The sequence below is a fragment of the Drosophila bipectinata genome, chromosome 2L (assembly GCF_030179905.1).
Source record: "Drosophila bipectinata strain 14024-0381.07 chromosome 2L, DbipHiC1v2, whole genome shotgun sequence".
Taxonomy (NCBI): Eukaryota; Metazoa; Arthropoda; class Insecta; order Diptera; family Drosophilidae; genus Drosophila; species Drosophila bipectinata.
In genome coordinates, this window is record NC_091736.1 from 19785768 (window position 1) to 19804347 (window position 18580).

General features: G+C 43.5%; 8 protein-coding genes across 15 annotated transcripts; 4 read left to right on the forward strand and 4 right to left on the reverse strand.

Moving 5' to 3' along the window:
* Nucleotides 1-113: 113 nt before the first annotated feature.
* Nucleotides 114-652, reverse strand: LOC108127277 (uncharacterized). The gene has a single exon (XM_017244215.3). The coding sequence runs from the start codon at nt 441-443 to the stop codon at nt 174-176; it is 270 nt and encodes an 89-aa protein (XP_017099704.2). The 5' UTR covers nt 444-652; the 3' UTR covers nt 114-173.
* On the forward strand, nt 354-2085 carry cnir (cornichon-like protein). Of its 2 annotated transcripts, none has more exons than XM_070277727.1 (3): nt 354-537; nt 1285-1607; nt 1668-2085. In XM_070277727.1, exons 1-3 carry the CDS (start codon nt 454-456, stop codon nt 1738-1740), a joined length of 480 nt encoding a protein of 159 aa, XP_070133828.1. In that variant the 5' UTR covers nt 354-453; the 3' UTR covers nt 1741-2085. The 2 variants fall into 2 exon arrangements, with proteins under 2 accessions (XP_070133828.1, XP_017099678.1); XM_017244189.3 differs by lacking the exon at nt 354-537 and adding an exon at nt 1010-1226.
* LOC108127250 (uncharacterized) lies at nt 1989-3266 on the reverse strand. Its single transcript, XM_017244188.3, has one exon. The coding sequence runs from the start codon at nt 3194-3196 to the stop codon at nt 2099-2101; it is 1098 nt and encodes a 365-aa protein (XP_017099677.2). The 5' UTR covers nt 3197-3266; the 3' UTR covers nt 1989-2098.
* Nucleotides 3267-3706: 440 nt separating this feature from the next.
* SerRS (Seryl-tRNA synthetase) lies at nt 3707-5470 on the forward strand. The gene has a single exon (XM_017244186.3). The coding sequence runs from the start codon at nt 3817-3819 to the stop codon at nt 5320-5322; it is 1506 nt and encodes a 501-aa protein (XP_017099675.2). The 5' UTR covers nt 3707-3816; the 3' UTR covers nt 5323-5470.
* Nucleotides 5471-5576: 106 nt separating this feature from the next.
* LOC108127378 (trichohyalin) lies at nt 5577-9425 on the forward strand. The gene is made up of 5 exons (XM_017244430.3): nt 5577-5925; nt 6751-8105; nt 8165-8555; nt 8612-9135; nt 9196-9425. Exons 1-5 carry the CDS (start codon nt 5704-5706, stop codon nt 9344-9346), a joined length of 2643 nt encoding a protein of 880 aa, XP_017099919.2. The 5' UTR covers nt 5577-5703; the 3' UTR covers nt 9347-9425.
* Nucleotides 9369-11220, reverse strand: GABPI (zinc finger DHHC-type palmitoyltransferase GABPI). 4 transcript variants are annotated; one of them, XM_017244432.3, is made up of 5 exons: nt 11129-11220; nt 10889-10919; nt 10721-10828; nt 9776-10669; nt 9369-9717 (listed from the first exon to the last, which is right to left on the reverse strand). In XM_017244432.3, exons 4-5 carry the CDS (start codon nt 10624-10626, stop codon nt 9537-9539), a joined length of 1032 nt encoding a protein of 343 aa, XP_017099921.2. In that variant the 5' UTR covers nt 10627-10669; nt 10721-10828; nt 10889-10919; nt 11129-11220; the 3' UTR covers nt 9369-9536. The 4 variants fall into 4 exon arrangements, with proteins under 4 accessions (XP_017099921.2, XP_017099920.2, XP_017099922.2 ...); XM_017244431.3 differs by having other exon boundaries at nt 10889-11071; nt 11129-11219; XM_017244433.2 differs by lacking the exon at nt 11129-11220 and having other exon boundaries at nt 10894-11122.
* LOC108127255 (mitochondrial import inner membrane translocase subunit Tim21) lies at nt 11207-12418 on the forward strand. The gene is made up of 4 exons (XM_070277726.1): nt 11207-11415; nt 11469-11615; nt 11667-12082; nt 12141-12418. Exons 2-4 carry the CDS (start codon nt 11486-11488, stop codon nt 12318-12320), a joined length of 726 nt encoding a protein of 241 aa, XP_070133827.1. The 5' UTR covers nt 11207-11415; nt 11469-11485; the 3' UTR covers nt 12321-12418.
* Nucleotides 12419-12487: 69 nt separating this feature from the next.
* On the reverse strand, nt 12488-16610 carry LOC108127253 (transmembrane protein 231). Of its 4 annotated transcripts, none has more exons than XM_070277722.1 (3): nt 16359-16610; nt 14083-14164; nt 12488-13530 (listed from the first exon to the last, which is right to left on the reverse strand). In XM_070277722.1, exons 2-3 carry the CDS (start codon nt 14087-14089, stop codon nt 12488-12490), a joined length of 1050 nt encoding a protein of 349 aa, XP_070133823.1. In that variant the 5' UTR covers nt 14090-14164; nt 16359-16610. The 4 variants fall into 4 exon arrangements, with proteins under 4 accessions (XP_070133823.1, XP_070133824.1, XP_017099680.2 ...); XM_070277723.1 differs by lacking the exon at nt 16359-16610 and adding an exon at nt 14574-14592; XM_017244191.3 differs by lacking the exon at nt 14083-14164.
* Between the last annotated feature and the right edge of the window lie 1970 nt (nt 16611-18580).

Sequence of the window (18580 nt, forward strand, 5' to 3'; positions counted from 1 at the left end):
CGGGAATTATCGAATACTTTTGCACCGATTACTGATGACCAAAATAAAAGACAAAAAGAAAAAAATATTTTTGATAAGCAACATTAATAAAATACATTTTTGTTTTGGCGAGTGTTAAACACTTATAATTATTTTGCATAATTTATTTTGTATTTTTTTTGTAATTTTTCCGATTATCCTTTCGTATTTGGCCAATCTGGAAGCTTAGCTTGGGCCGGAGTTCCACTAACCAAAGGTTTGGCCAATGTCATTCCCCTTCGACTGAACTGCTCTCTCACAGAATCCGGAGTAACAGTTGAAGCCTGCTCCAGATACGGAACCGGTTGAATTTGGCCGTTGGTAAGCACGGGAATCTGTCGTACTCGGAGTCCAGGGATAAGGACTTGGCTTTTTACCAGGACACAGCTTAGGATTATGGAAATCAGGATTAAATGAAACTTCATTCTGGAATCGATGCTTTCGAGAACTGCTGCCACTGGAGAGCATCGTTTACGTTTTATATTTTGGCGGATGATCCAGGAAATATTTTATTCCGGGGTGAGTGCACCGATTGCGGGAAAACCAGTTAGGCAGTGATAAGCAACAAACAGGCTTTGATAATTTTTGGGACATTTCAATGGTTTTTTACTATTATTTTAGGGAATACATTGAAAATTATTTTTTGAATCTATTTATAAAGTTTCATTTGCTTTTTGGCACATACATAATTTTTCTTTTAATTATTTTTAAGTTATTAGACATGAAAAACTTCTAAGTATAAATAAATATAGTTTTTAAATAAATAAGTCTTATTAAATTTAATTAAAGAGTCAATAAAGATTTAGTTAAAATAGTTCTATAACTTTTTAAATATTTTCCATTTGAAAATTGAAGTTGTTAGCGGTTACTGTTATCGCCTCTCAAATTCGCGCTCCTTTAAAATTTATTTATCGATATTTAAAAACTAGTGGGCAGAAATATCGAGCATTTGGCAGCACTGTTTATAGAAATTGGCAGCATTCTTAAGCTCAAAGTGAAAACACAATTTTGCATTGTTCAGCACTACTTTTTCCAATTAAAACCAAACAAATCGCAAAATGTTGCAAATTCTGTAAACAATTGAAAAACTTACCGTTAATTTTAAATAAAAAGTGAATCTCTAATCCAATATGTTTCTACCGGAAACAGCTACATTTTGTATTACTCTTTTGGTTTACGGGGCCATTTTGTTACTCCTTATATACTATGTGAGTTTTGTTTACCATTCGTGGATATTGAAATCTAATAGGTATCAAAATCATTTAGGTTCTAACATTGGCGGATCTGGAGTGCGACTATTTGAATGCACAGGAGTGCTGCCGGCGGCTCAACTTTTGGGTGATTCCCAAGTTCGGCTCCCACGCCCTTCTCTGCATTTTGCTTCTCCTTGGTGGCCATTGGATAATGTTTCTGCTGAATCTACCCATGGTGATGTGGCTTTACTACGAACTCCATCGCCAGCGACGGGATAGCTTGGGAGTGTATGACCCGGTCGATATTCATAGCCGGGGACTACTCAGGGTGCACTTGAGGAACTGCATGATCTATCTGGGTTACTACTTTGTGATGTTCTTTGTGGGTTTGTACTGGTAAGTGGGTCATTGCTAACTGGACTACGTTTTCGTACTAAAATAATATTATTCCTACAGTTTAATTTCATCGTTAATCAAGGGAGACCCCATCAAGCGATACGAGGACGACGAGATAGTCACAGATTTCTGAAGTTTATCTAAATAAGCAGGCACTCTTAATGGGCTTCCAGCTTAGTTTCCTTCTCGAATACTTTTATACCTTTGCAAGGTATTAAAATTTAGGAAAACAATTTAAAAATCACGCAAAAAATAAGTCGAACGAAGTCGGTTGAATGCCGCTGGAATAGATAAAGGCCCTAGTTTCCCTATTTTTACAAAAGACTGGAGCATTACCATGTGTTCAATTTATTGACTTTCCCAGTACCAACCTAGTCGCACTACATCTTCATTTTATTTATTTCATTCCTAGTAATATAAGCGTATTCGAATACAAATCACAAAATACATAAAATATACACAATACCGTTCAATTGGATGGCAAATCTTTGTTATTGAAGGAAGTCGACTACCTCCTCAAGCTCTCGCTGACGGGCTTGCTTTTGCGCCCACCTGGCCTCTGCCGTTTTGACGCTGACCACCCAGCGATCGTGGGCTAGCTTAATGCCACATACTCCACTATCTGCGGCCGTGCTTGATGATGCTGCTCCTGCTTGGGGTTTTCCCATGTAGGTCTGAGCATCGGACCGGGGATGCCGACGCTGGGCAGGGCACAGCTTGCCACCCTTGGGAAACGGCGGTTCAGCTAGGTACTTTTTAAGACAGCCTTGGTGGAACAAATGGCCACAGTAGACACGTTCTATGTAAAAGTCTGAGTTCTCATCCTGTTCCAAATCCTCTGGATACTCTGGCAGCACAGTGCCGTTACAAATGGGACAGCATTCGGCATGGAAATCACGGGTAGCCTCAAGACAAAATTTGAGTGATCGGTGAAGGCTCCTTACAGGCCGGAAATTGGCCAGCGCCTCCTTGCTCATTCGAATGGGGGGCTCCACGCACTGGCGGGCAATCTCTCGGGACTGGCCATTCAGGTAGCGCACAAGTACTGCTGGGAGGTTGGAGTCCTGGCTGCGAAGATCCACACTCTGCATTGGGTAGCTGTCGGGCACTACAGCCGTGACTTTGTATGAGTAGCGTCCTCCTTTGGCCACCAGTTCCACGCTGCGATTCCTTTGCTTCAGTTTCAATAGGCTCTCCACTGACCCAGGGGTCTTAATGTCCGTTCTGAGCTGCTTGATCTCATCCAGGCACACACAGAGTGGGTTATCCGACAAATACTGCTGAGCAAATGAAAGGACCAGCAGTGCCTGTGGCTTGCCTAGGAAATCCCGAGCATAGTCGTCGATTAGACGGGTCAGTTCCGTCAGTAGCATGTCCGAATACACTCGACTCTTCAGCTCCACCAAGATTTGTGTGTTATGTGGATAGTTTTCCGGGAATCGCAAGCACACCGTCATCGAGCGATTGGGCCTCTCCGGATAAATGTCCACCCGGATCAGAGAGTTTGAGCAGATGATGATCTTGGTGTGCGGCACCTGCTTTTCGCATTTGGCCCGAACATCTGTAACTTCCTGATCGATGAAGCCCATTTTAGGTGTCGTTTTGAGTTTTCCAATCAGACTGTTTTTGAACAGCTGAACGAGGCTGAGTTGTTATTGTCGCTCAGTGTTATAAAGGGTTGCACCAAAAGGTGCAAAATGTAACGGGAGCTTTCCCAGATAGTCACCTTGCCATTTTTAAAATTTTCGCAAAAATTGTATGTAAGTTTTTACAGATATGGTGATGGATTTCATATAAGACAATAAATTATTTCGTAAAGTAAAACATTTTAATTGCACAGAAAATGTACAAAGAATTTGGAAAATTTCTTAAAACTAGAAACCGTTACAAATATTTTGGTAGAGAAAAACTTGAGATCTAAAAACTTTCCCGAATTTGTATTAAGCTTATTGTTACCGATATAGAGCTTCTTCAGATAGGATTTTTTTGTTTAAAAAACAACTTCTAAATGTTTTAAATTTACTTTAAAAATTTTAGGAAAAGAAAAAGAGAAAACTAATTTTTTTGTTTCTGATCCACCCTAATGGTGACTCGCGTACGTTTTCTAACACTACCCAGCTGACGCAAAGGCCCAGCCACGTTGTGAAAAAGCCGACTGAGGGCGAATACGAAATTAATACGAGTTAAATAGCTAAACAAACAGGCTAAGATGGTATTGGATCTGGATCTATTCCGTAGCGATAAGGGCGGCAACCCGGACGCCATTAGGGAGAACCAGAAGAAGCGTTTCAAGGACCTGGCGCTGGTGGAGACGGTAATCTCCAAAGACACCGAGTGGCGTCAGTGCCGTCACCGTGCCGACAACCTGAACAAGGTGAAGAATGTCTGCAGCAAGGTGATCGGGGAGAAGATGAAGAAGAAGGAGCCTGTCGGGCCGATGAGCGAGGAGGTGCCACAAGCCGTAGCCGACAATCTGGCTGATATCACTGCCGAGACGCTGCAGCCATTGACGGTGAGCCAGATCAAGCAGGTGCGCATTCTGCTGGACAATGCCATGACTGAGAACCAAAAGTCCCTGGAGTTGGCGGAACAAACCCGAAACACGGCGCTCCGGGAGGTGGGAAATCATCTGCACGAATCGGTGCCGGTGTCCAACGACGAGGACGAGAATCGCGTGGAGCGTACCTTCGGAGACTGCGAGAAACGCGGAAAGTACTCGCATGTGGATCTTATTGTTATGATCGATGGCATGAACGCGGAGAAAGGAGCCGTTGTCTCTGGTGGTCGTGGTTACTTCCTTACCGGAGCCGCCGTCTTCCTGGAACAGGCTCTTATCCAGCACGCTCTGCAGCTGTTGTACACTAAAGACTACACTCCTCTGTACACGCCCTTCTTCATGCGCAAGGAGGTGATGCAGGAAGTGGCCCAGCTATCGCAGTTCGATGAGGAGCTCTACAAGGTGGTTGGCAAGGGCAGCGAGAAGGCAGAGGAGGTTGGCATCGACGAGAAGTACCTGATTGCTACCTCAGAGCAGCCCATTGCCGCATATCACCGGGACGAGTGGCTTCCAGAGGCCTCGCTGCCAATCAAGTATGCCGGACTCTCAACTTGCTTCCGCCAGGAAGTCGGCTCCCATGGCAGGGACACACGCGGCATCTTCCGCGTGCACCAGTTCGAGAAGGTGGAACAGTTCGTGCTAACCTCGCCCCACGACAACAAGTCTTGGGAGATGATGGACGAGATGATCGGCAACGCCGAACAGTTCTGCCAGTCGCTGGGCATTCCATACCGCGTGGTTAACATCGTGTCTGGTGCCCTCAATCATGCCGCCTCCAAGAAACTGGATCTGGAGGCTTGGTTCGGCGGCAGTGGCGCTTACAGAGAGTTGGTTTCCTGCTCCAATTGTCTGGACTACCAGGCACGCCGCTTGCTGGTGCGCTATGGCCAGACCAAGAAGATGAATGCCGCCGTAGACTATGTCCATATGCTGAACGCCACAATGTGCGCCGCCACACGTGTTATCTGCGCCATCCTGGAAACGCATCAGACGGAGACTGGCATCAAGGTGCCAGAGCCTCTGAAGAAGTACATGCCGGCCAAGTTCCAGGACGAGATTCCTTTTGTGAAGCCTGCTCCCATTGATCTGGAGCTGGCCGCTGCCGAGAAACAAAAGGGCAAGAAGGAAAAGAGTAAGAAGGATCCTGCCGCCGCTTAGGACTACTCAACTATTATCCGGAAAATACTGCTAAACTAAGCTTGCAAAGTCCTCAAAATTTTTGTTACTTATCGACTTAACTAATATTTATGGCATTTATGTACACTTTATGAAGATTAAAATGGAACAAGCTGAGCTTCGAACGCAATTGTGGTTTAATAATTAATTTTGATTTTAAAATTAGCTGGTAAATTAATTAATTTAATTGTTATTTTTATGTAAATATGCTGACACCCAGGGGTGGGTTTCCCCGGCCGGCAGCTGTCAGGTTGTCAGGGTAATCCTTCAGTTTGTTTATAAAAGTTTCACAAATCAGTAAAAATATCTGTCGAATTTCTGAAAAAAATCTTGCATTTAAAAGAAATATCTTAAAAGAATATAATGTCTCTTTGCAAACGTCGTGAAAAGCCCAACAAGGATACCCGCTGGGACCGCATCCGCAAACGGTACTTTCAGGCCAACACTACAGGCCTGAAATCAGATGCAGTGCGTCGGTTCATAGAAGTGGATTATGTGGGCAAGCAGCAGCAACGCCAGCTGATAGAGGGAGATGATCCCAAGCAATTGAATCCCAGTGTTATCATGGACATGCGCCATAAGATGGTAGGGAGATGGCTACTTCTTTGTTATTATACCCTTGCAGAGGGTATTATAATTTTGTCCAAAAGTGTGCAACGCAGTGAAGGAGACATCTCCGACCCTATAAAGTATATATATTCTTGATCAGGATCACCTCCTGAGTTGATATGAGCATGTCCGTCTGTCCGTCCGTCTGTCTGTTTCTACGCGAACTAGTCTCTCAGTTTTAAAGCTATCGTCTTGAAACTTTGCACACACCCTTCTTTCCTTTGCACGCAGTATATAAGTCGGAACGGCCGGGATCGGCCGACTATATCCTATAGCTGCCATATAACTGATTGATCGGAAATGGTATAACTTTGGTGTTTTTAGAGTTAGAGACTTCAAATTTGACATGAGAGCTATTTTTGGCAACAAATGCCAAATTTCATAAGGATCGGCCGACTATATCTTATAGCTGCCATATAACTGAACGATCGGAAATGACCCAACTTTCGTGTTTTTGAAGATAGAAAGCTGGAACTTGGTACAGATTATATTTTTGGTCAGTTAATCCGACTTACCAAATTTTATAACGACCGGCTTATCTTATAGCTGCCATATAATTGAACGATCGGAAATGGTTTTTGGTAGAAATACCAACTCTGGTATTTTGGAAATATAAATTTGGGATTTTTTTTAGATTCTATATAATAATAACTTGAGTTATATTATCATATTCTCATAAGGATCGGCCAACTATATACGATGTTTGCGATATATATCCGGTTTTACCTGAAAGGGTATATCAACTTCGGCTCCGCCCGAAGTTAGCTTTCCTTTCTTGTTTTTTATTAAAATATTTTTTAGTTCAAGAAGATTCCGCATAAGCTTCCGTTGGCCACCATAGCCCATGGCAACACCTTGGAAGCCACCAAGGCTCACAACCGTGAGGTGGAGCAGCGCTTCGTTGACCACCAGCTGGATAAGTTCCGCCAGCAGTTGGCTAGGCAGTTCCAGCGCAGCAAGTCCCACCGAGTTCCTCCCTCGAAACCGGACTTCAAGCTGAACCACAAGCCTCTGGTAGAGAGCCTTACCCAGGCGGTGCATCATATTGACAACTTCTACAGTACTCCTGTCGAGGCTCTGAGTCAAATGGCTCAGATGTGCTCCGAAACGAAGAAAGCGGCCACCAAAACCCTGATCCAGGAGCTTAGGGCTGAGCCCGAAGCGGAAAAAGAGGCCGACATGGACCGGGAATGGGTGGAGAATGAAGCGGAGGTCTCGGAACTACCAGAATTTCGAAATGAGAATGTCATCTCCTTCGATGCTCTGGAATATCGGAAGTTCGCCAAGCAGGTCCAGGCAGATGAGAGCAAAGCAAAGCTACTGCGTTGTCGCACTCCCAGTCCCCTCACCTCGACGGAGGAGTTCTTCAAGCCCATGCGGGCAGCAGCCGAGCGGCAAATGCTTCACGTCCGTACCATTCGACACGAAGAGGAATTGCAGGAAGAGGGCAAGCAGGAGCCGGAGGAGATGAAGCCCCCCTCACTGCAGAGGGAGTCTTCGAGTTGTTCTGATACCAGTGATGGGATAGATTCAGTAATCTCCGACTTGGCCGAGGAAGCCCTCTACGAACTCCAAATGGAGGCAGCTGAGGAGCAAAAAGAGCAGTTGGATAAGGACCTGCCCATTCCCCCAAAGCATGTCCAGTTCCAGCTACCCCAAAAGAAGACTCCCACGCCGAGCACTCATCCCATTGAGGAGTCGGAACCAGAACCGGAGCCCGAGACTCAAGCCCTTCTCATCCGACGCATTGAACTACCCAAGGTGGTGGTGAAGCCCAAGGTTGCCGAGCTTCCCGAGCTGTCCAGCGACAGTGAGGATGAGTCTGATGTCCAACCCAGCCACGAAAAGCAGAAGATTATCGACCAGCTCTTCCAGGCCAGGGCCAACACTGAATTGGTTCTCATGCGTAAATATTTCCTAAAGTGGATACATTTCATCACCCTGGAGAAGATTGAGCGGGAGCAGGGACAGACTGCGCATGCGAAGGATAATCGGGTGCAGAAGATCAACGCGTTCTTGGACAAGGTGCGGCAGGAGAAGAAACGTCAACGGACGTCCCAGCCCGCGGACGCGGCTAATGAAAAAAGCAAGATCACCCAAAAGTCTCTCGAGCAGCGCGAAGAGACCGTGAAATTGGAAAAACAGTTCAAGAACAAGTATATCCTTAAATATTAAAAAAGGATTGTAACCTTATAGACACTTTTTTATCCCACAGACTAAAAGTACAGCAGGATATCATAGATCTGCAACGCATGAAGCTGGAGCGCCAGGAGCGGCTAATAATGCAGCTAAAATTGAGTAAGTTGAGCGACGAAGCCAAGGAGGCGCGCGAGGACCTCAAGCAGGAGCTGAAGACTGTCATCCGCTGCGGCGATCCTAAGGCTAAGGCCAAGGCAAGGTGTCTGCAGCTGATTGGCAATCTTCGCGATGCCGAGGACGAGGAGATGGCCCGGCTACAGGGCAAGGCTTTGCTTCAGCCTCGCTTTTTGCAGCACATGCAGGAACGGGCCATGGAAAGGAGCGTGCGTCACGAACAGGCTCGCCAGCGGCGGGCCCAAGCAGAGGCCGAAAGGGAGGCCGCCAAGATGGCCCTGGAAGAGGCTAAGGTAGGTTTAGTTGTGTATCAGGAACAAGTTTTCAAACCGAAGCTTTTCCCATTTAGCGCCAGGAAGACGAAGAAGCCAAACGTCTGAGGATTGAAGTGCTGAAGGAAAAACGCCGTCAGGAGAAGATGGCCAAAGTTCTAAAGGAGCGAGAACGCCAAAGGTTCATTGAGAACCAAAGAAAGGCTGTGGAGTTCAGCCGCCGCCTGCTACTGCGGCGAGTTGGAATGGAGGCCTTCAAAAGACTGCTTCAGCGTAAACGTGAAAACTTGGTCAAGAGTGAAGAGTTCCGGCGCAGGATGTACAAACAGAACTCCTTCCAGTCGTGGCGCAACTACACGGCCTACAAGCAGCGCGAGAAGATGCTGAAAGCAGAACGATGCTGGCATACAATCCTCAAGAGACGCGCCCTGGTAGCCTGGATCCTGTATGTGCAGAATGAGCGGAGCAAGATGCAGGTGGCCATCGATTGGCATGCGCTGCATTGCATGGAGTTCTGGTTCGGTCGCTGGCTGAAATACACAACCCATTGTAGGATGATCGAGGACACCAAGACCCGCCAGGCCATCTCGCATCATGAATGGTGGGTGATCTATAACGAAAATATAAATCATATTAATTTCTATTCGGAATATCCTATCAGGCATTTAAAATGGAAGGTCTTGGACTGCTGGCGGCGCCTGCCTCAGATTCTCAAAATAGAAAAGGAGACCGAGGAGCGACGCCAGCGATGGCGCATGAAGATCTGGGAACTGCTACCCGACTATAAGCCGCGCGAGGACAGCCTTTGGTAGTTGGATATTCGTTTCATTCAAGTTGGTTTCCTATTTTTATTTATTTTGAATAAATTTAATTGCATTTATGACTTTGTAAGCGCTACGACTAAAAATGACTACCAATATTAGGTTTGAGAGCGTTAAATACTATAGTTTTTGGGCGAAAAGCTGGTTTATACTTTGTAGTTATGTTTGTGAGTGCCAGCGTTCACTTAAGGATGGACCGCCAATTGTTCCAGATGCGGTTGCGTCCGGCGGCGTTGGAGGCCCGTTTGTATTCGTGTAAAGTAGACCCAGTCCACCGCAAATATCCCTGGCGGATCAAAACAAACGCAATGTAAACCGAAATAAGCAGCGCATAACAGGCCACTACGAAGGTTATGCCAAGCCTGTTGAGAAGCACGTGTAAACTAAGAGGTCATCGTCACCACAACTGGAAAAACTTACTCAAAACTTTCGAAAACTTCGCTGCAGTCGTCCGGGAGGAGGATAGGGTATCCCAACGGACGCACAACCATAAACGGGTGACAGATTGCAGTGAGTGTCAAGTTGGCACCAAGCAGCAAAGCGATCTCGGCCAGAGCCAGTCCCACTATATACCACACATAGTTGCGTTCTCCTATGCAACAGTTGAGCCAGTAACTGTGGTGATCCCTTCTCTTGACACAGGTGCCACAGACGCCGCAGTGATAGGCCTTTCGAGGAGTCACCTTTCGGCAGGTTTCACAGATGTTCGGTTGCCCGTGCATCAGGCCCGCTCGTTCAGTGCTGTCCAAGTCCACAATCTCATCCTCCTCCATGGTCAAAACACTCTCCATCTGGAGTGTGGTTTGGGCCTCGGCCTGCTCCTCGCCACTGGATGCTTCTGCGATGCCGGGCAGCTCATCTTTAGGCGTGGTTCCATACTGAGCTGAAACCAGGTTAAGAGCTGACAATTTCTTGGCGGAAAACAAGCAGTAAATGGATGCGCAGGAGAAGAATATTAGGGCATAGTTCTCCTCCGGTGCCAACTCAAGCAGAGGCACCTGAAACTCAAATATTATGATCATGTAGACTACGGAGAAGACCATCCAACTGAGAAAGAAGTTTGTCTTCGTAGCGGTTCGCTTCGCCACCTGCACGCCCCACATGGTGAAGCCTACCAGTGTCAGCATCAGGATCACGGCAGTCTTGGAATTAAGAGTGGCCAGGCCCAGCATAAGGGGCACAACAAACGCCGGAGCCACAGCCGCCGGCGAGATCCGTTTGGCACCGCCCCGCCACGGCAGGCGCAATCGATCTTGAAAAGCAATCAACATGCCGTCTATATTTCTTCGGTCGATGGGTCGACAAGTGACCAATCTGTGGAAATAGTTTAGCAAGTATATGGAAACGTCTTTATTGTTTTCCGACCTTGTGCACACCAAGTCAAAGTCCCGACAATCACAGCAACATCCTAGCAAGTGTGAGCGCCGTGCTCCTCTGTCAGAGATGTACTCGCAGCAGCAAAGGGTCCCAGTTCTGAATAGTTTTCAAAAATATATTTGTTACTAAAATCTCGCATTACTTTACCTATCTTACCTGACTTCTTCGTGATCTTTTAGTCTGGCTTCTGCACCATTAATTCCGGAGCCGGCAGACATCGATTTGCCGAAAAGAACAGGTGCCAGAAATTTAAGGTCGGGTCCGAGCAGCGTGTACAGAAACAGTTTAGATTAGATTAGTGCACGCCTAATTATCACACCTTTGATGGTTCGCAGAGTACTTAAGAGCACTGGGTGAATTATTTCAATATTTTTATCTACAAGGGGAACTACTCACACAATTCGCTTGAAAAACAAAACTCAGCTGGCGGTAGAGTTGTCAAATAATGCAAGTTTTAGTTCAGTTCTATTGGGAGAGCATAACATTACTGAGAAGAATTATTAGGGGTTTTAAGTTCTGATATAAAAATTTTAACAAATAATCAGAACAGGGCTTATACCAATTTTGTATTATTATATTTTACTAAATTAACAATAAAACTGGTATCTTACTAATTTGAAAATATCGATTGGAATAGTGCCATCTCTATCATATCAAAATTGGTCCGGCAACACCACACACAGGTGATTGCATTTGTTTTTTTTTATCGCGTGTGTAATATATAGATTTTGGCCAGTAATTAGAGCTCAAGTCATGTCTCGGTTAGCATTATTGCGCAATTTTGTCCACCACAGACACAAGTTGCTACCCAGCAACTTAGATCGCTTAAAATGTGCGGCAGCATTGCACTGGAGTCCACTTTTACGGCAGGAAGCATCCCGCGGTTTGTATTGACTTGGTTTCTATATTTACTTAACTAATAAACGTTTTTTAGAAGGGTCCCGTGGCGGAGCATTGCAGCAATCACAGGGCCCAAGCCAGGTTTCCACGGATGTACGTCCCATTGGCGAGAAAATTAAGGAGAACACAAAAACAGCCAGCTACACGGCCATAATAGTAGCCGGCTTGGGGGTCACCTGTGTTATGTTCTTTGCCATTTTCAGGGAGCTATTCTCTTGCGAGAGCCCTAATAACATTTATGCAGAAGCTCTTAACCGCGTCATTGAGGATCCCCGAGTCCAAGATGCGATTGGAGCTCCTATTAAGGGATTTGGTGAAACCTCCCGGCGTGGACGCAGACAGCATGTGGCTCACTCCAGTTACGAACGGAATGGAAAGCCCCACATGCGAATGCAGTTTTATGTGCAGGGTTTGAGAAACAAGGCTACTGTTCAACTGGAGTCTCGAAAGGTGGGTATCCCGTTTGCATCACAATTACCCATCCTAATATTTATTTTCGTATTTTTAGTCGGCCTCTGGTAAACGCGAGTACCGGTATCTGTTTGTGCAATTGAATCATTATCCCCACACTACCATTGTCTTGGAAGACAACCGAGCCTTTGACCCCGCCCCAGAACCAACGTCTTCCGTTTCCGGCACGTCATCATTTGGGAACCTTGCGCTGATGTCCAATAGTCGAGACAAATAAGAGGCTCGCTTCGAGCCCCCGTAGTGCACTTAAATTTTCTGTACATTTGTTATATTTATTATTTGACTGACAATGAATTTGCATTGGAATTTGATCAACCGCCTCTGTCTCTCGAATCATTCGCCAATGGAAAAGTTGTCCATTTCCAGGATGGCACCCGATTGGTGTCAGTAGAGCTTCTTCCAGGGAATAATCTCCCAGGAGCGGACTATGTGGCGTCCGAACAGAAAGTCCTTTAGCTTGTTCATGATGTAGAACGAGATTCCGAAGAAGGATGCAAAGTAGAGCCAGAATTGTCCCAGTCTTTCCCAAATGCTCAAGTGGTAACGAGCGGGAACTTGCAGGACATCTAGTTCCAGTTCGATGACGAGGCCGCGCTCGAAATGAGGTGAAGTGGGTTTGTAGTAGGTCTCCTGCACAGCTAACTGGAAATAGGCCGGATTGGCTTTCACCTGACCCAGCAATGACTCCAACTTGTACTGGTTTATATCCGCCGTGGAGGAATTGTTGTCCAGTTGTACCTTGCGGAACTGTGTCTTGATATTGCGTCCTGGAAACGGACATGTCAGCTCTACATACTGCTTTAGCTGCAGTTCTCCCTTCATCATAATGCGGCCATTGGTGAGACGAGCCGCCACTGGAATCTGGAGTTGATGGGCCAGCACAGATGGAGGTGATAGATCGCACTTGTGTTGCAGCTGGGCATCGAAAAAAACAATCAGGTCAAAGTTCAACAGACGGGCGGGGACATCCTGCAGCTCCAGATGAAAGTGTACGCGATCCGGTACCGTGTCATGGTCAAAGTCTTCCGTCCAATACTTAGAGGCACTACAACTGTTCGTGAAATCACCCATTTTGGAATTAAAGTATCTGAAAGTGCTGCAGGCCACCATGGATTCGGGTTCTCCTTCTTCCGTTGGCTCTGTGGTGGCCACGAATAAGTACTTGTAGTCGAACTCTATAATGGGCTGTTCATAAAGCACCCTTGATTCCGAAATGCCAGAGTAAGGGCTCAGCAGGGACACTAGCAGTACCGGAATCATCACGGAAAGGGCTATAAAGGCCAGGACCAAAAGCGAGGCAAAGGAGCATAGCGAGTTCTTGTACACGATTGCCGTATTTGTCGTATGGAGCGGGATAAACTTCATAGCGATATAATTAGGTAACTTATCCGGTCGTAACTGAGCACCTGTCCTTTTAAATCTGTCAACTGAATGAGGTGGAAATTAGTTTCGATGGTGACGGTTCCCCTGGCAACCCAAAAACCTACATATGTCAACATAGCTAATTGTCAAATTTTTGGAAAAAGATTTATTAGTTAAAAAGAATTAATAAATTATTAATTCGTTTTAGAATTATTGGTTTAGTTTCTTGTGTTAGTTTCTTTAATTATTCCTCAATTTTGAAATAAAATTCAAATCTTACATACAGTTTTAGGTTTGAGTCTTTGCTATCTAAGTGCTACATGTATATGTAGAAATAAAGGATGTATGTAGATTATATTCTAGGCGTCTTAGAATATCCTTATATCCAATATTAATGATTTTTATAAACAAAAATTCATTTAAAAAAAAATTATTCAAGCATATTTATATTCTTATGAACAGTCTTTGTATTTCGCAATTAACATTTTTTTAATGTTTAAGGATTTAAAAAAATTATTAATTTATTAGGCTTTATAAAAAAAAAGTTTAAAAATAAGTTATTAAATATTAGGTATATTTAAAAAATGTTTTCGCTTTAAGGGATCTCCCTTTTTTACCATTCATTTGAAGACGCTCCAATCGCTTTATTATTCCCTGCAATTCTGGTCGATACGCATCCGTTCCGGCTTAAAGCCGATACTGAAAAAGTATTGATTGCACATAATTATAGGATTTCGATACAGGCCCTCTGGAAGCTCGCTCAGCCCACAAACTAAAGTGAAAAGTGAGCCAGCCATGGGGGAAGTACGGGGACGGACGCTGAAAAAGAACGGTCGCATAACTTGACCAACATTTGCTCATAATTAAGACCGCCAACTGGTTTCGGTTTCGGGTTCAAAATGATTTCGTGTGCAACGCGTTAAAATCGGAAGTTGCAGCTTTGCATTTAAGGCGCTTATTTTAAAAAGTGTTGAAAGCGGACCACTCAAGAAACTTTATACAGTAATTGGCCAAACCGAAAGATATAAGTACAACAGATGCACAGAAAATGATGAAAAATAATAAAACTTTATTAAAACTTTATCAAAAAAAATTAGTGCAAACTTACAAGTTATTTTAAAAATTTATGTTCCATCGAAACTTTTCCTTTTCCAGTTAATAATAAACTGTAATAAAGACAGTCATTCTTTATTGTCATTTACCTGTCACTTGAAAAAGTTTTCTAGTTTGCTTGTTTTTCAAAACAAAACTAGAATATTTGATTGGTATGCATTTTTTTCATTTTCGTCGAGGCCGCATGACATGTCATGTTGGGTAACAAAGTTTTTCTGATTCGTCTCTTGACTTTGTCTGACATGTGTTTTGTGAATATTAAAAATTTGTGGTAAAAATGATGGCTTGGCATGCGGTGTCACAACTATACTGCGAATGATGAATAAATAAAAGTGAATCGCGCTTTGACAGCGACATACTCAGTCAGTCACCTGTATTGCGCTGATCTTTGACATTTAAGCAAGTTTCTGGACAGAGCATCCTGTCTTTAAGTTTAAGAATGAAATTCTTCTAAAGCCCTTCCAAAAAAAATCAATAATTTTTCTGCATTTTCTCTTCCACATTGCCACGCCATTTTACACAAAAAAAAATGGAAAAAGGAAAAAGAAACCGGAAAAGTTTGTATGTAAAAGCCAAGATGGCAGACAAGCAGACAGATAGGGCGGAAGATACACACTCAACCGTAGTTGGAATTCAGCTCACGGCCCCAGGACAATGCCAGCTCTGCGCCCATATATCCTTTTTCAACGAAATTTCAGCTTTCACTCGTTTCGCGTACGTGACCGTGTTGCCACCAAGGAGCTGTTGAAGTGGCAAATTCGCACAGCGCCACCAACCTTTAACTGGAATGGGAAGTGGTTGTTGGGTGGCTGGTGGGTGGCGGAGGTCAGAGTAATGGCTGTTGTAGTTGTAACGGTAGCTGCTCCAAAAGGTGGTAGGCAGGCGGTAATGCTGTGTGCGCCAGGCTGGGCTCTGGCAAAAAGTAGCAGTTTATTAGGCGCACCAAATTAACATAGAACTACTAATGACTTCCAAGGCAAACTAACTAAAAGGACGAGTGAAAGGCACTAAGAGAGGGAAAGGAGGGTAAAAGGTAGGGAAGCTGTAATTTGGGTGCAGGAAAATAATGCTTCCTCAGAGTCAAGAAAGGGGGTTTGTGGAATATTTAACAAAAAAATATAATAGAGTCATTTCAACACAAGACTTTCTTTATTTTAAGTAAGCTATAAAATTAATCTACTTTTGTTTCTAAGTATTGTATCCAAACATTTATAATACATTTTATACTAATCGAATAAAAATAATATATTTGAAATATAAATAAAATGGAACTTAAAGATTCCCTTCTTTTTACCAAGAACCAAAAAGTGAACTTTTACCCCAAAAACTATGCTATAAAAACTGAAATCTGTTAATAGGACTATTAAATAGCCAATAATTGTATTAACTTTATGTTTTGTTTACAAATCAACAATAGTTATGATTCAAATATTCCGAAAATAAAATCCAAATGAACTCACTCACTCAAGGGTGTTCAACATGCAATGGCATTTGAAAAACATACAACGCCTGCGCGGATTTTTATTCTTTTCCGCTCAACCCCAGATACGAGTCCTGCCACCCCTTCTACTGGATGCTGGAATAAAAAGGGGAAATGCGATGGCTCTCCCCGAAGCTTTCTTTTTGCTCCGGTTTAGTTCCCCAAGGAAATCAAAGGGAAACAACGTATGGAGTCCGTTGAAGTTGTTTTAATATTTATATAGAGTTCATGTCTCTATCTGTGGCGAATTCCCCTTACAACACTCAAGTGGAAAAGTGTTACACACTCGTGCATACATACCCGCATATGTTTGGGACTGGCTTACTCAAGAAGGCCAAAAGGACTTGTCGTGGAAGGGAGATGCCGAGTTCCTTTGGTGAACTATATTTGACAATCAAGCCGCAAGCATATGTTACCCGATAATTTGCCGAAAGTTTTAATGAAAGGCATGGGACTCATTTTTCCTGGCACACTCGTTCTTCTCTTTTCCCCCAACTGCGCACTGTCCCTTTCCCGAAAAGCATGTGAATGAGTTAATGTCCTTTTTGTGCGAGTACGTTTTCCCTTAGCTTTGTCGCCATTTTGTCAGGGTCTGTGTCTCAGTCGCAGCATATTTTGATGAGCTTGACAAAAGTTACTGTCCCTTTCAGAGTTTCTGTTTTTCTGTGGGTGCTTCTTCAGTTCTCCAGTTTATAAATGACTCCTTCCCATTCTAGCCAGCAGAGAGTTTCCCAAGTAGCTGGCGGCAACTGTAATCACGCCATATCTGTTGAAAATTTCCAACTTTTTGTCATCGTTTTTCGAATACAAATTATGAAGCAATTTTTTCTTATTAGTTTCTTTAACTCTAAGAAAAGTATCTGGGATTAAATTGTATAAATTTATAAGTATATTTGTGGTATTTTAATCTTTTTTATTTCTTTTCTGCCCATATATTTTTTATTACAAATTGGTGTAATTTTTAAAAGTTTTTCAAACATGTATTTTAAAATCTTAAAGTTAATTAAGATAAATCCAAAATACGTACGTATACAAGTACATACATATATAAACTTAATAGTAAATACATTTTGTTTATTTGTAAATATTAAAAAGCATATTCTGATATTATCTGATATTATTCAATAAGAGAAAAATATAAAAATTTAATGTAAATATTATAAAAATGCGACCTAATTTTTATAAAAGGGCATAGAAACCATCTCCTTATAAAAAAAATATTTGGATACACCCACGAAAAAAAGCCACCATATCCCGCTGGGCAGTGGAGCAGACCACTAAAAACTGGACAGGTTCGTGGTCCCTGAAACCTGCCAGCAGGAGGGGAAGTAGACTGAGATGGCGGCAACACAATGTCATACAAATTTGAACAAGCGCTGGTTCAGCTTCAGTTGTTACTTCCTTCGCCGCTGTTGTTTTATTTTTTCGCCATGTTGCTGGTAATAAGCGTAAAACTTTGACAGTTTGTTATCCGCATTTGTTTGGTGGCTTGCAGTTTTCATTTGCCAGTTGCCAGTGCCAGTTTTTTGCTGTATTCTGTATTTTTTGTCTGTGGCTGGGGCTCACTGCTGCCATTTTTTGTCCCCTAGCGAGCACCTGTTAAAATTGCTGCCAGAGTGACAGGAGCGGCACTTTCTAAACGGCTCGCCCGGGAACTGCCGCATGATAAGCGTTGTCCACGAATGATCTGCCAGTTCCCGAACCCCGCCCTCTTCCTTTGGGGCAAGAGGGGTGTAGCCAACAATTAGAACAACATGAACCTTTTAAACAGATGCCTGTCATTTTGCGGTTTCCGTAAACCGAATTTTTCATTCATTTTCGGGAACATTGGTGTTTTTTCTCAATACTTTTCTCACCTTTTCTCTTCCAAAAATTATCCTTCTGTAACCACTTTTTTTAATATTTTGTGCGAAGCGTTTACAGAGTTTTCTGCCAAGGGTATTAATTTTATTGATGGTTAATTTATAAACGATGTGGAAAAGGAAACTTATATACATTTGCGGTTAGTTAGAGTCCAAAAAAGTAAATGAATGGGAGTGTCGACCGCAATTATGGATCGCTTATGTCAAAATGAGAAAATGATACTGGGTGCTCAGCGTTTTTTAGGTTTTTAAAGTCTAAAGAAACCAACTTTAATCGAAGTATACTTTTCAATTGGTTCTGCGGTGACAAAAAAGACAGAAACTATATCCTTTCGGGATTTCATACTACCTTTTTAATGGCCGAAAAGGTGCTTAGAACAGAAGATTCATCTGCGAAACGTGTTCCATCCTTTTAATCGCCTCGCCAACAACAATAACAGGACTAGTTACAGCAGTACCAACAGCAACAACGGCCACTATATCCTTATGCTAGTCCTGCGACATTCATAGTCTGACCAACGAACAGCAATTAAAACGGATTAAAAAGGCAGCAAACTGATTTATGGGCCAAGAAACTCAAATAACGACAATACGACCACTGAGCCCCAGAGCCACCACCACCACTATAACCACCGAAAGGATGGTCAGCTGGTGGTGGAT